At 39.0% G+C, this 15,598-nt stretch overlaps 1 protein-coding gene across 4 annotated transcripts in view; it reads right to left on the reverse strand.

Annotated features, from left to right (window-relative positions):
* Window positions 1-15,598, reverse strand: part of LOC131439395 (uncharacterized) — a 106,568-nt gene that overhangs the window by 66,627 nt on the left and 24,343 nt on the right. For all 4 annotated transcript variants that reach the window (XR_009231114.1, XM_058610341.1, XM_058610342.1 and 1 more), the window contains exon 2: window positions 9,488-10,162. Coding sequence is in view for 3 of the 4 variants with exons in the window: in XM_058610341.1 (XP_058466324.1) it covers window positions 9,488-9,698 (211 nt within the window). In the remaining variant the exon portion in view is untranslated. The remainder of the gene's footprint in view (window positions 1-9,487; window positions 10,163-15,598) is intronic.

Below are 15,598 nucleotides of genomic sequence, written 5' to 3' on the forward strand. Positions count from 1 at the left end.
CGTATCGTTTCTATGAGAGGGCGCCACTAGAATTAAATCCATACCATTTTCAGTTAGTACCAACCTTCAAAAGATATGTGTATAAATTTGACAGCAGTCTGATTATTAGTTTGTGAGATATTGCATTTTGAGTGAAGCTACTTTTGTTATTGTGAAAAAAATGGACAAAAAGGAATTTCGTGTGTTGATGAAACACTACTTTTTGTTGAAAAAAAGTGCCGCCGATACCACAAAATGGCTTGATGAGTGTTATCCAGACTCTGCACCGGGCGAAGCAACAATTCGTAAGTGGTTTGCAAAATTTCGTACTGGTCATATGAGCACCGAAGACTATGAACGCAGTGGACGTCCAAAAGAGGCTGTTACCGATGAAAACGTGAAAAAAATCCACAAAATGATTTTCAATGACCGTAAAGTGAAATTGATCGAGATAGCTGACACCCTAAAGATATCAAAGGAACGTGTTGGACATATTATTCACGAATATTTGAATATGAGAAAGCTTTGTGCAAAATGGGTGCAGCGTGAGCTCACAATCGATCAAAAACAACAACGAATTGATGATTCTGAGCAGTGTTTGGAGCTGTTATATCGAAATAAAACCGATTTTTATCATCGATATATAACAATGGACGAAACATGGCTCCATCACTTCACTCCGGAGTCCAATCGACAGTCAGCTGAGTGGACTACACGCGATGAACCGAACCCAAAGCGTGGAAAGACTCAACAATCGGCCGGTAAGGTTATGGCGTCTGTATTTTGGGATTCGCATGGTATAATTTTCATCGACTACCTTGAAAAGGGAAAAACCACCAACAGTGACTATTATATAGCGTTATTAGAGCGTTTGAAGGACGAAATTTCAAAAAAACGGCCTCATTTGAAGAAGAAAAAAGTTTTGTTTCATCAAGACAATGCACCGTGTCACAAGTCGATGAAAACCATGCTGAAATTGAACGAATTGGGCTTCGAATTGCTCCCTCATCCACCGTATTCTCCAGAGTTGGCCCCCAGTGACTTTTTCTTGTTCTCAGACCTCAAGAGAATGCTCGCTGGTAAAAAATTTAGAAGCAATGAAGAGGTAATCGCTGAAACTGAGGCCTATTTTGAGGCAAAGGACAAATCGTACTACAAAAATGGTATCGAAAAGTTGGAAGATCGCTATAATCGCTGTATCGCCTCTGATGGCAATTATGTTGAATAATAAAAACGAATTTTGGCAAAAAAATGTGTGTTTCTATTAAACGATACGAACTTTTCAGCCGAACTGTTATACACAAGAGAATAGAATGATTATCCGACAATTGGCTGAATCTAAGTTTGTGAAAATCGGTGGAGCCATCTCTGAGAAAATTGAGTGACATCATTTGTCGCATACACACACAGATATTTTGTGATCTCGACGAACGGAGTCGGATGGTATATGACACTCGGCCCTCCGGAACTCGGTTGTAAAGTCGGTTTTCACAGCGATTTCATAGCCTTTCTATATGAACGGCTGAAAGCAAAAATCGGATAGGTGCAACCTAGTTTGGAAACCCCGTTTAAGTATTTTTGAATACAAAACTCGGATAAAAACATTGAGAGCAAGAACCGGACATAGATTTTGCAATGCAAGAATCGTTTTAAAACATCGTTTCTGCAAGAACCGGAATAAAATAACTTTGAATGCAAAAACCGGACAAAAACTTAACCGGTTCTTCCAAAACAATTTTTTTCCGGTTTTTGCATTCAAAGTATTTACAAACTGCCGCTGTGGGAACGCAGCTAAGATCAAATTGCCCTTAACAAACAAGCAAACCATGCTTCGTCCACAGCGATAGTCGGTAAAAACTTTGAATGCAAAAACCTGATAAATACATTTGTTTTGAAAGAACCGGTTAAGTTTTTGTCCGGTTTTTGCATTCAACTTTATTTTGTCCGGTTCTTGCAGAAAAGATTTTTTTTTTTTTTTTCATAAATACGTTTATTTCATAGGCAATATACATAAGTTTTTCTTCGCCGTGGCATCCACAATACATAGTAGTTTAAACCTAATACATTTCGATATCATATTAGTATGTTGGTACTCATTAGTTAATCTAAACACTGTTTTTATCAAGCGAGTTGCTATTTTAAATTACATTAAATAAAATACATTTATTTTGTACATGATCTTATAACTATTTCAGGATTGTTTGTATCAGTTCACCACTTATATTCAATATCCTATAGTTGGCTATTGGTTGAACTCATGGAAGAGAAAACAGTCTAACATAAAATAAAATTTAAATCGGAACTCCAATGGATTTAATGAAATGATAAAGAAGTTTCATGTATGGAAGGTCACGACAAGCAAGAATGTCGCGAACTGGGACATTGGATAGTCTACCTTGGGTACGCAAGGAATTTATTAGTTGAGATCTGACATCACGAAACTCCACGCATGTCCAAACAACATGGTCAATATCGCGGTAACCTTCGCCGCAAGCACAATGATTAGTCTCGGAAAGTCCAATTCGAAGGAGATGTGCATCTAACGTGTAGTGATTGGACATGAGTCTGGACATCACACGAATGAAATCTCTACTCACATCCAGTCCCCTGAACCATGCCTTTGTCGATATTTTAGGAATAATTGAGTGCATCCACCGACCCAGATCATCTTTATCCCAAGAAGCTTGCCAGCTGGCAAGTGTTCTTTGGCGAGACGCGCTATAGAATTCGTTGAAAGCAATCGGTCTCTCATAAATTTCACCCTCAATAGCACCACATTTGGCTAAAATATCGGCTCTTTCATTGCCTGGAATGGAGCAATGAGCCGGAACCCAAACTATTGTGATTAGATAATTATTATTCAATATGTCGTTCAGACACTGTTTTATTTTACCCAAGAAAAACGGTTCATTTTTGCCAGCAGCGTTTGAGCGAATGGCTTCAATTGCACTCAGACTATCTGTGAAGAGGAAATAATGGTTTGGAGATAAAGTGACGATTACATTCAAGCTATAATGAACTGCTGCTAACTCTGCTATATAAACAGATGCAGGTTCTTGAAGCTTGAATGAGGCCGAAACATTATTGTTGAACATACCAAACCCTGTCGCTTCTTCCATTCGCGATCCGTCCGTGTAAAACATTTTCTCAGAGTTAATATGCCTGAACTTACTTGAAAATATTTTTGGGATTTCCATAGAGCGTAGGTGGTCCGGGATTCCACGCACTTCGCGCTGCATGGATGTGTCGAAAAATAAAGTTGAGTCAGGTACATTTAGGAGGCTGACACGGATAGGAATATATCTTGAAGGGTTGATTTCCTGTGACATATGGTTAAAATATACTGTCATGAATTTTGTTTGAGATCGAAGCTCGACTAGTCGTTCGAAATTATTAATTACCATGGGATTCAGCACATCACATCTTATTAGCAGGCGTGATGAAAGCTCCCAAAATCGATCTTTTAATGGAAGAACTCCCGCCAGAACTTCAAGACTCATTGTATGTGTCGAATGCATGCAGCCTAAAGCAATTCGCAAACAACGGTACTGAATTCGCTCAAGTTTGATAATATGAGAATTTGCAGCGGAACGAAAACAAACGCATCCATATTCCATCACTGAAAGTATCGTTGTCTGATACAATTTTATTAGATCTTGCGGATGAGCACCCCACCAAGACCCTGTTATTGTTCGAAGAAAATTTACTCTTTGTTGGCATTTCGTTATCAGATACCTAATGTGTCCTCCCCACGTGCATTTGGGATCAAACCACACCCCGAGGTATTTGAAAGTCAAAACCTGTTTGATTATTCTTCCCATCATATGAAGCTGAAGTTGCGCGGGATCATGCTTTTTTGAAAAGACGACCAGCTCTGTTTTCTCCGCAGAGAATTCGATACCAAGATGAACAGCCCAAACGGACAATTTATCTAAGGTATCTTGCAATGGTTTTTGCAGATCAATAGCTTTGGATCCAGTAACTGAAACCACGCCATCATCTGCCAATTGTCTTAGTGTACATGGGGTTACTAGACAGCTGTCAATGTCATTCACGTAAAAATTATAGAGGAGCGGACTGAGGCATGAGCCTTGCGGGAGACCCATGTAGCTAATTCTGATTGTTGCCAAATCGCCATGTGAAAAATGCATGCGTTTCTCTGACAAAAGGTTGTGCAAATAATTATTTATAACCGCTGGGAGTCCATGTTGGTGGAGCTTGTCTGAAAGAACATCAATGGAAACTGAATCAAATGCTCCTTTAATATCTAAAAATACAGATGCCATTTGTTGCTTTTGAGCGAAGGCAATTTGGATGTCAGACGAAAGTAATGCAAGGCAATCATTCGTCCCTTTATTTCTACGGAAGCCAAACTGAGTATCTGACAACAAACCGTTCGTCTCGACCCAAGTGTCGAGACGTCGTAGAATAATTTTTTCGAACAATTTTCTGATGCAGGACAACATCGCAATGGGTCTATATGAGTTGTGATTGGAAGCTGGTTTCCCCGGCTTTTGAATGGCGATAACTTTCACTTGTCTCCAGTCAGGTGGAACAATATTTTGCTCAAGAAACTTGTTGAACAATTCCAACAAACGTCTTTTTGCGAGGTCGGGCAGATTCTTCACCAAGTTGAATTTAATTCTGTCCAATCCAGGAGCGTTATTGTTACAAGACATGAGTGCTATGGAAAATTCCATCATTGAAAAGGGGCTATCAATGGAATCATCATTTGAAGAAGACTCCCTAACAACGCTATGCGTAGGAACGGAATCTGGACAAACTTTCCTCGCAAAATCAAATATCCATCGATTCGAGTACTCCTCACTCTCATTTCCTACGTTACGATTCCTCATTCGTCTGGCCGTATTCCAAAGAGTGCTCATTGAGGTTTCTCTTGACAAACCTTCCACAAAATGTCTCCAATAGCTGCATTTCTTAACCCGAAGTATGTTCTTGTACTTGGTTTCTAAAACCAAGAATTTTTCAAAATTCTGAGGAGTTCCTCCTCCTCGTTTTAAAAACGTCTTGAAAGCATTTTGTTTCGCGTGTTTAGCATCTGAGCACTCTTTGTCCCACCAAGGATTTGGAGGTCTTCTGTTAGACGATGGACCAAGAAATCGTTTGGTTTGGGCTTGTTCTGCGGCCTCCAGAATCGAACAAACGAGGAAGTCATATTCTTCAAGTGGGGGAAGCTCTTCCATTGAAGTTAAGACACTTGAAATATTACTTTGGTATTTAATCCAGTCAATATTTTTTGTCAAATCATATGGAATATTAACTGAATTAGCAATGCCTTTGTTACTGCTAATTGAGATGATGATTGGTAAATGATCGCTACCGTGTAAATCAGGAAATACTTTCCAGGTGCAATCTAGTCGAATTGAAGTCGAACAAAGAGATAAATCTAATGCACTTGGACGTGCAGGAGGTCTTGGGATCCGTGTCATGCTACCCATATTTAGTACCGTCATGCTAAAATTGTCGCAAATATTATATATTAGAGACGATCTGCTATCATTGTAAACGGAACCCCACATCATTCCGTGCGAATTGAAATCTCCTAAAATCAAACGTGGAGCAGGAAGGGCTTCGACAATTTCATTAAGCTGTCGTTGTCCAACTTGAGCTCTTGGAGGAATATATACCGAAGCAATGCAAATGTCCTTTCCTTTAATGTTTATTTGACAAGCAACAACTTCTATACTAGAAGTCGAAGGAATGTTTAATCTATAAAAGGAATAACATTTCTTAATTCCTAAAAGCACTCCACCATACGGGGAGTCTCTGTCGGGACGTATAATGTTAAAGTCATTAAAATTTAAGGCTATGTTTGATGTAAGCCATGTTTCGCACAAAGCAAATACATCACATTTTTGACTATGCAACAAAACTTTAAATGAATCAAGTTTTGACATGATGCTTCGACAATTCCACTGCAGGACAGTGATTGAATCATTTGCGGCGGATGATAAATTATCCATCAAATGATACAAAACCTGAAAGAGCTGGCCATTGAGCTGATAACTGTTTCAAAAAAGTTCTAGCTATTGGAAGGAATGCTGTTATGATGGTCTTTAGAGGTTCAGAAATATTGAATGCAGCGAAAATCCATTCTACAATTTCCGAAAATTTCAGTAATCCTGTTGGTGAATGTGAAATGGAGCCCACTGGATTATTGTCTTTTCTTGAGCTAGTTCCTGGATTGGTTTGTGAATTTGACAAACCAGGAGGCACAGTTTTTGGTTTTAAATTTGGCTTTTTAGCTTTAACACGGGGATCTTTTTTTGAAGGTATAATTTTAGGTGTCTTTTTTGGTATTTTGTGGTTTGTTAATCTCCTCTTAACAGACCCTTGAGGAGTGACAAACGAGGTATCTTCACTATTTCCGTCAGAGTCAGATTCCTCTGGCTCCGCAAGATTTGAAAAACCGTTTTCGGTTTCCAAAGGGGAGACATGTATGACCGTTTTGAGCATTTCTGCATATGTGCGCTTAGACCGTGCTTTTAAAGAAAGCTTCATTTTGTCTTTACGCAGCTTAAATGCAGCACACACTGAAAGATCATCATGAGGGCTTTCCCCACAATAAACACATTTTTCAACATCTTTATCGCAAAGATTATCCTTATGAGGCCCTTGACATTTGATACATTTGGACTTATTACTACAGTAAGTAGCTGTATGTCCGAATTTTTTACAGTTCGTGCAATTCATAACATGCGGTACGAAAAGCCGAACAGGAAGACGAATTTTATCGATATAGACATGGCTAGGCAATGCAGATCCGGCAAATGTTACGCGAAACGAATCTGAGGGACGATAAGACTTTTTTCCATCGACAATAGATGCTGAGTACAATTGTTTGCACTCGAGTATCTTAACTCCCTCAAGCATGGAGTTTTTAAAACGGCCAACTCCATTTTTAAGTAAATCATCTGCTGTCAGACTTGCTTCAGTCACAACACCGTCAATTTCTACCTCCTTCGATGGAATGTAAACTCGATATTCAATAGCAAATAATTTACAGGTTACAATATCGTTTGCCTGTTTCAAGTCGTTAACTACAACTCGAATTTTATCTCTATTAACCTTACAGATTTCTTTAACTTCAGAGAAATGTGATGTCAAATCCTTTGTAATTTGCATCAAGTTTAAAATCTTTTCTTTTTTTCGAAGATAGACTATCCATGGCCCAGTGGTACCCTGTGGATAATGTTTAGCCCTCGGAGTATTTAAACTTTTACTAGTATCCGGAATCGGATTCGGATGATCTTCCATGAGATCATCCATTACATTAAATTTTTTTTGTAAATTAATAATACCAAAATAAAAACTTATGTTTAGTAAAATTTCAGATATAAGAAATAAAAAATAAATTAAATTAAATCTACCTTGTAGCTGATGTCTCTGTTCCTTTATCGTGAAGAACGACGTGAAGCTCTTCCAACGATTTCCAATTGGCAGTCTTTTGCTGTTTCCAATTGGCAGTCTTCTGTCGTTTACTGCTATCTCAGTTGCTCTGCCGTCGTTGTGAACACCACTGCACTTGCTGTACCTGACCCCAGGTACAGTGCTTTTGCTCTTGGTGGCGATCAAATGCGATGCTTGCAGTGTAGCACCTCGCGATATATGCCGTCTCTTTTGATCCTACGCAGCGTACAAATTCTGGTACCTGGTAGATCAGCACTGGGTTGCTTTAGCACCTCTGTGCCTTTGCACCCCTTCGTCTTCGCACCTTTATGCGATGGCACCTCTGTGACTTGTCACTTCTATGCTCTCGCACCTCTGTGTCTCTACACCTCTGTGCGTATGAACGGGATGGCCTTCGTTGCTAGCTCTCCAGTCGGGAAACGCCCCGAATATTGCGTTTGCTATGGGCAGTTTAACTACCTGAAGCTTAGAATTGTCTCGGTAGCAGCCGTTAACTCACGAGCCAGTACAATCGAAACACAACCTCTTCGCTTGAATGGTTTTTACTGAATGATGCAGAAAAGATGTTTTAAAACAATTCTTGCATTGCAAAATTCATGTCCGGTTTTTGCTCTCAATGTTTTTATCCGAGTTTTGCATTCAAAAATACTTAAACGGGCTTTCCAAACTAAGTTGCACTCAACCGATTTTTGCTCTCAGCCGTTCATATGAGAAATGCAAAAATAATATACCAGGGCTTAGTTTGTAAATAATTGGAATTTTACAAATGTAAGTAATCGGATTTGTTGAAATAAAATAAATCGAAACAAAAATATGTATCAAAAACAATTATTTTGTAAGAAATCATTTTACTCTTAAAAACAAAGCAAAATGATTTTAAGAAACAAAAACGTAAATAGTAATAATAATCATTTTAGGTTTATATCTTATCATTTATTTCAACATTTCAAAGCACTATAAATAATATATAATATAGTGCATTTTAAACAGATTATGCAAGTTCAATTTACTATGAAATTGTTTGTCAAGAAATCGACAGGAATTCACTAGTAAAAAAATTGTTATTTTTATCAAAATATTTATTGAAACAAACTAAAATGTCTGAGATGTCTGAATCCAATATCTAGTTTTGTAGTTTCAAGCCACAGTATTTGATATGTTGAACCAAATTTTCTTTTGTCAATATTTCAATAAAATAAATCGTTGAGAGAAACCAAAATTTACTTTCACAATATTTTACATATTCTCTGCACGAAAAACTACGAAATCGATCTCGGGTAAATCGAACTATTTTTCCGCGTTTGAAGCACCAAAGCTAGAGTGTAAAAGATCTTAAATTTCACACCACGCGATGGTACAAACAATTATCGCTTTCATTATGCTTCGGTTTGTCAAGCAGCATACTTTCGCTAGCTTGCAAATGCGCTTGCCAATATGTATCTCTCGTCATCTCATCTCTAGCTAGGCGCAGTGCCAGAGCTCCAGTAGCTCCATTAGAAGAAACAACTGCCTGTTCGAAAAGCCTGTTCGACCAGATTCGAACAGAAAGTGAGAAGGCTCGCTCCACCGGTCTCGCACACATACCGGTTATCCTCGAAGCACAGGCAGCCCCCCCAACTATGGGTGCGGAGAAAAGTAGATCACTAGAGAAATAGTCATTAATAAAACAGGAATTTGCATATCATTCCGGCAAACCTGTTGTTCCCATTTGCCGTGGCACGATACTGCCTGTGGATATGAAGGACGAAGAAATAACCACGGAAATGGGACAGTCGTCGGTGGCGTCCATTCAGAAATAAAATGCAAGTGAAAGGGCGCAGGAACACACGAATCAGGGTAGGTACGAAATTACCTTTAATAAAGACTTTAACATCATGCAATGAACCGGAAATATTGGAGAATGGCGGTAAATGAAAAACAACGGACAAAACGAGACAAAAAAAGACCATGTCACTGCATAAATTGGCCCATATTCAGCCGGCATCACTTTCTAGTTTTCGATCATCATCCCGCCTACCGTTTGAAAAATAGGTGTGAAATCGATTCACACCGGTTTAAGTAGCGTAAAAATACTCACCTTTCGGCATCCCACAGGGAGCTTTGGTGCGTGAGTTGTCCAGAAAATCGAGGTCATACTTCCGTGCCGGTGGAAACGTCAGTGCGACGTGGGCCTGAACCGGCCGACCGAAGTTGACCATAATTAATGCTAGCAGCGCCACCGATCCGACGATCGTGGCAACACTGGAAACACATAACGACAGCTTGTCTCTCAATAACAACATCATCATCAACAACAACAAACGGCAATAGCAATAGCAGCGAGTCAGGTGATTATTGAGGTTGGCACATTTGACCACGCCAACTGAGATAACTGAGCACTAATCCGCGGCGGTCGAGTTCGTCGATTCGCAGTTGAAGAATAGGCAACGATTGCTACGTTTAACACCGAAAATCGATTGCAAAATGATTTTCACATCCAAACCAATAGACGCGACGACGCACTTTTTGACACTTTCAACACTTCAAGTTTTCAAACTATCACCCGGGGGGACTCACTGAGATTTCTTCACACTCACGTAACAGACAGAGTTGCACTTGCATACACTAATTGAAACCGACGAATCCAAACAAAACTGGCCGTTGGTGAATTGGTTCCACGTGTGCGATGATCCTCAGGTTGGCGGGGGATTAACAAGACTCCAGTGAACCGATGATGATGGAGATTTCCAGCACCAGCAGGAATCATGCGAAACTGAAAGTACACAAACAAGAGAGAAAGGGTAATTAAAAATCGGTTGCAATTGTGGGTGCTTCAGCTCTTCAGTTGGTACCGAACGAAACGGATTGACAGACGTCGATCGATGATTAGCGGCTTTTCCCTATAGAAATGAATTGCTCGCAGTCGAATGCAGTCGGGGAGCGCTTAGTCAAACAAGGCGCAGTTATGCGCATTTTCGAGGCGTGTTTGTGCGCATTCGAACCAATTATACCAGATTTAACGCGTGATCGTTTTTCATTTCGTTTCTGCTGCTTTTTCAGCCCTACTTCAAGCTGTTATGTAAATGTTCACCCGCCGCTTTTTTCCCGATAATCACTTTCTTCTTTTCGAGCACCGAAGCCGTAAACTCTCCGGTGGGCAATAGTCGAAAAAAGGGTCGCTTATGATGCAAGCTTTGAGCTCTGCCGCTGAGTTGCGGTCGGCAGTCGAAGCCAGGGCTGGATTTACAGTTTGGTTTGGCATTTCAAGAACACTTGAAAAAAATTAATGGTAATTTAGACAAGGGTTCTGAGTAGAACAAATTCTTAGAATGTAAAGAAGATTCGATTTCTGTCCGAAGTTCGGGCCTGGTTGAACCATTGAACGCAATCAGTGAGCCGAAATGGATCACGGAGTCGCTTGTGACAAGATGAGACTTGATGCCTTTTTACACCTATTTCTTTATCTTTATTAGCATCAACCTGGGCCGGTCAACAATTGAGTCTAATATGTTAATCAAATATTTTGAAAGCTAACGAAATTCGACACGTTGGGAAATATTGGTCGCTGTTGAGGGATTTTTAGCCGGCTTTTTTTATTTAACAATCAGATTCGAATCTATTCCGGAGATAAAAAAAAAACGATTCGTTTTCAAATTGATCGAATGACTAATGTAATTTGCATCTAAGATTTATTCAAGCATTTATATTTATAACATGGATGTAGAATACCAGCTAGAGAACGAAATTAAATTAGCATGAATGTTTGGAAACCATCAGCACCTCGTAGAGGATGAAATGACAACGTATTCCAACGATTTATGATCGACCAGTTGTCATATCAGAAACGCAAATAACGTTACAATCGTAAATATGTCATAGCTCCTATATTATATGCCGCAATGTTTCAATCGTAGTAGTCCAGTGATTTGGCGTATTTTTTCTCTACTGCTGAAATTATATTGGTACTATTCCATTTTAGCGGACACAGTGAAAAATAGGGGAGAGTGTGGTTAGCCCGGGTTGGTGGTTCAAGGCATAGGGCGCTAGTCTTACAAGTCAGATGTCGTATGTTCAAGCCCCGACCTGGAAGGGTTTTTAGTGTCAATAGGATCGTAGTACTAACCATGCAATGATTCTGTACACTATGAATCGGTCTGTCGTAACAGAAATTCCACAAAAGGTATGTAATGCCAAGATTTTGTTTGGACCATTACATTTATTACATTACCACTAGAGATATGTCTTCACTTATTACATATGTCTTTACTAGCTAGAAACTTTTGTACGATTATTTGATGTGTTGGTAACCCAACCTCACACATTGTTGTTACTGCTGTTAACTATCAAAGTTTATTTCTGCCTGAAGCTGCATTAACCGAGACCTTACGTTTTTCTGGAAAAAAGTTTATTGTGTATCTTCGATTTACTTTCAATATGTTATTGAATTGTGAGGATACACGAACCGCGATTATTGTTGAGCTATCCACGTTATCCACACCACTCTCTAATTTCGATTTTTCGTTTTGACTCGAGAACATTTTCTGCATCAGACTTTCATGGAAGTGAACAAAAGCATGACCACCAAAAACATCGACGAAAACTCCAAACGAAATTCAGTAACAGATAATGAAAGTGTTCTTCTGAACCCCGTTGCTACAAACAACGAGTCAATTCACTCTGATATGATTCCTGACATTGACAATATTCAATTGGCATCCAGAATGCAAAAAAAAACATACAATGCTGTGGGATCGACAGTACTATACGAATCATCAATGCGCCTCATTCAAGTCTGAAAAGTTTCTCTCGACGACACGACCTGCCACTCGTCTATAAAAACTGTATCGCACATTTAAGTACCCCTCAGTAACTCGGAATGTCAAAATGAAATCCAAGGATGGCTTTTATCGTATCAAAGAACGCTCACCAGCAACTCTTCACACGATTGAATCAGTGCCATCAAAGAGAGGCGGATATCATCGCAACAACAAAAACACAGCATGGCTTATTTAACTGACAACTAAAATTTTGGAATTTTTTTGAGGCCTGTATGCTCAACAACAAACGAGCTCAGAAAGAACTAAGAGTGTGTATGTGTTAGCTCTCATTCTCCTCTTTTTGCTAGTATTTTCTGTTTTGTTCATGTTAAAAGCAAAAATGTTGCGGCTTCGACAGTTTACAATATCCTAAGATGCCCAACAACTGCTCGTAAGAAAGGTAGTGGAAGACCAGCCAAAATTATGGACGCAAAAGGACTTCGTTCTCTTTCTCGTGCCTTCAATAACAGGGATTCACTGAGTCAAAGAGATGCCGCAAAAAAGTTCAACTGTTCTCACCAGTATATCTGCAAAACATTGAAAAGACTCGGAATAAAGTATCGAAAAAAGACACGAGCCCCTGGATATACTGACGCTGGTTGATTAAAAAATTTTCCGAAAAAAGTTTTGTTTTGGACGACGAAAGTTACTTCCCTCTTTCGATAACGCAGATTCCCGCAAACGATCGATACTATTCAACGGATAGTTCTACTGTACATCCGAACACAAAATATTAGTTTAAACATAATTTTGAACAGAAAGTGATGCTGTACATTGTCATTTCCGAGAAAGGCATTTCTAAGCCATGATTCAAGCCCTCTGGGTTGGCAATCAATCAAGATGTGTACCAGAACGAATGTTTGTAGAAAGTTTTGATCCCGTATTTTAAAAACATCATACTGATGGACAATACGTGTTTTAGCCGGATAAAGCGTCATCGCATTGCGCCAAAAAACACAATCGTTCCTGAATACCCATTCGATCTCATTTGTACCCAAAAACCACAACCCGACAAATCTGCCTCAGTGTCGCCAAATCGAAGATTTCTTCGGGGTTTTGAGCTCCTTGGTGTACAAAAATAACTGGAGAGCCACGAATTGCTAACAGTTGATTGGTAGAATCAAGAGATGTATTCGCAAAGTTGACATGAAGGCCGTACAACGCTCCTGTTCCGACATCAAACGGAAGCTTCGCCGAACATCCGATTACGGACCGTTTTCAAATATTCACTAATTTTTTTTCAACAATGAACAATGTATCTTTAATTTCCATAAATCAGATCTTCTCCAAGTATGTTTGTCTTTTTTTGACAGCTTGAGAAAGAAATTCCAAAATGTTAGTTGCCACCCGTTAGAATCGACACCAGTGCGAGAGCGAATTTCTCTCGATGACATTTCTGAGAATCAAAGGTTAGCACGCTGCTGTGGGGATTCTCTCTGAAGCAACAAACGGTCGCTTATTCTCGTTTCGCAATCCGATAATTGCGATAGAATCATTTTACTATTGCCGCTTATTCTAACTATGTGCATATAACTTTTGTATAATTTGTGTCTATGAAAATATCGGTGAATGTTCCACACAAGGTTTTTGAAATATTGCAACCTAGTATGAGAATCATCAAGTTGAATCATCGATTCGATTTTCTGCGATAATTGTCAACTTGCGATTCTCTCTTGGGAAATTCCACACAGCAACGATCATTATCAGACTGTAAATTTTTTTAAGAGCCGTGAAATACTTTGAGTATGAAGTGGAGCGAAGAAATGTAGAAATATTCTCTCGCGGTTCATGCATTGAGAGACTCGAGTTCTTGTAGCATGTTCTACCGGATTGAAAATGTTGTATACAATATAGATAGCAATATAGCAGCTTCTGTTAAATTTTCGGCAATCACCAACACTGATGAAATCACTTATAAAAATGTTTAAATTGTCAACACAGGTTAATAAATGATTGATTTTCAATAACGGCTACCATGGTTACTATTTATTGAAGAAATGTAGAATGTAAATAAACGTGGATGTGGTGTGGTTAATGTTACGGGGGCCAAACTGAAGTTGTTTTTCTATTTGGGGACACCAGCCAAAACTAAATTTGGATGCATTCCTGGAACTTTTAGCGGATATGATGAAACCAGATATTATACTGATGCAGAAATATCCCAGCCAGTGCTGAAAAACTTCATTCAATTCAATTGAAATCGAATGTGATCACTCTACTGCAGGAAACTTCACATTCTAACACACAACCGGCCACAGAGCGGCCTTCAAACATGAACTATTAATTTTTAATATTTCAAAAGAAATTTTCTCTATACATTTCAAACAGTCGAAAATATCGATTTTAACTTGCTGGTGATAATTGAATACTCAAATGAGAACAGCCACCCTCTATTTATCATTATGGTCGAATAGAGTTTTGGTTATCGAGTTGATGTTTATGTCTATTCATTTGCACTTGTTCACTACCCACAGTGAAGACAATGAAACAGGTTAACTTTTTGGCACTTCAAGCAGAGCCAGCAAAACTTCAATTGACGATGAATTCTGGGAGCTTCGACAACAGAAGTAAAATGAATGAGAAGGGATATGCTGACAGTCAACGGTCATAAATTTCATTTTCATCTAATAATATTCGATTGAGATGAAGTTTTACCGCACTGATCTCAGCGCTTGATTGGAACAAAGATCATGTAGAAAATGGAACTATTCTGAACAACATTACTTGAATAGTATGATCAGATTAATAGTGTTAAATCTGACTATGATTGTACATTTTGGTGTCGTCTGTTTCATACTTGACAGCTAAGTCAGTGACATTACGAACATCCACCAATATTCGTCGCAGCAATCCTTGACTACGAACGAGAACAAGCAGCGACTGACATCGACCTCTTTTAATCATAAGCAACTGAAAAGGTAAGACATAGTTCCGTTTGATTTGACAAGCGGAGTGATTCCCTGTAGTTCCATCTGCAATTTCCATATTTGGGGATCGTGCCAGAAATGAATTGAAATAGTAGCGATAAATTTATCGGATTGGTAGGAAATCACTCACAGGTTATCTATATCAGAAAAAATGTACAGGTTTTGTGTGCGAGCTGGAATAATGGCGGGTATACTCGAAATAATCTCAAAAATGGGAGTTTGGAGCTTCAGCGTTTTGGATATTGAAGTTTTTTATGTCCGGCGTGAGATCGGGATGACCACAAGCGCTTCAAACGATGGTCTAAAATGATTTATTTTTTTCTGATGTGAGGTCGAGACGATCAAGAAGAAAACGTTACGAGTTGGGATAAAAAGTTTACATTTTGCCTCCCGAAAATCCTGAAAAATGTTTCAAATGAAGAGAGTTGAGCTAAGCAGATAGCGCTTCAGATCATGGGGAAGAAC

This window comes from Malaya genurostris, chromosome 3, assembly GCF_030247185.1.
Source record: "Malaya genurostris strain Urasoe2022 chromosome 3, Malgen_1.1, whole genome shotgun sequence".
Lineage (NCBI taxonomy): Eukaryota > Metazoa > Arthropoda > Insecta > Diptera > Culicidae > Malaya > Malaya genurostris.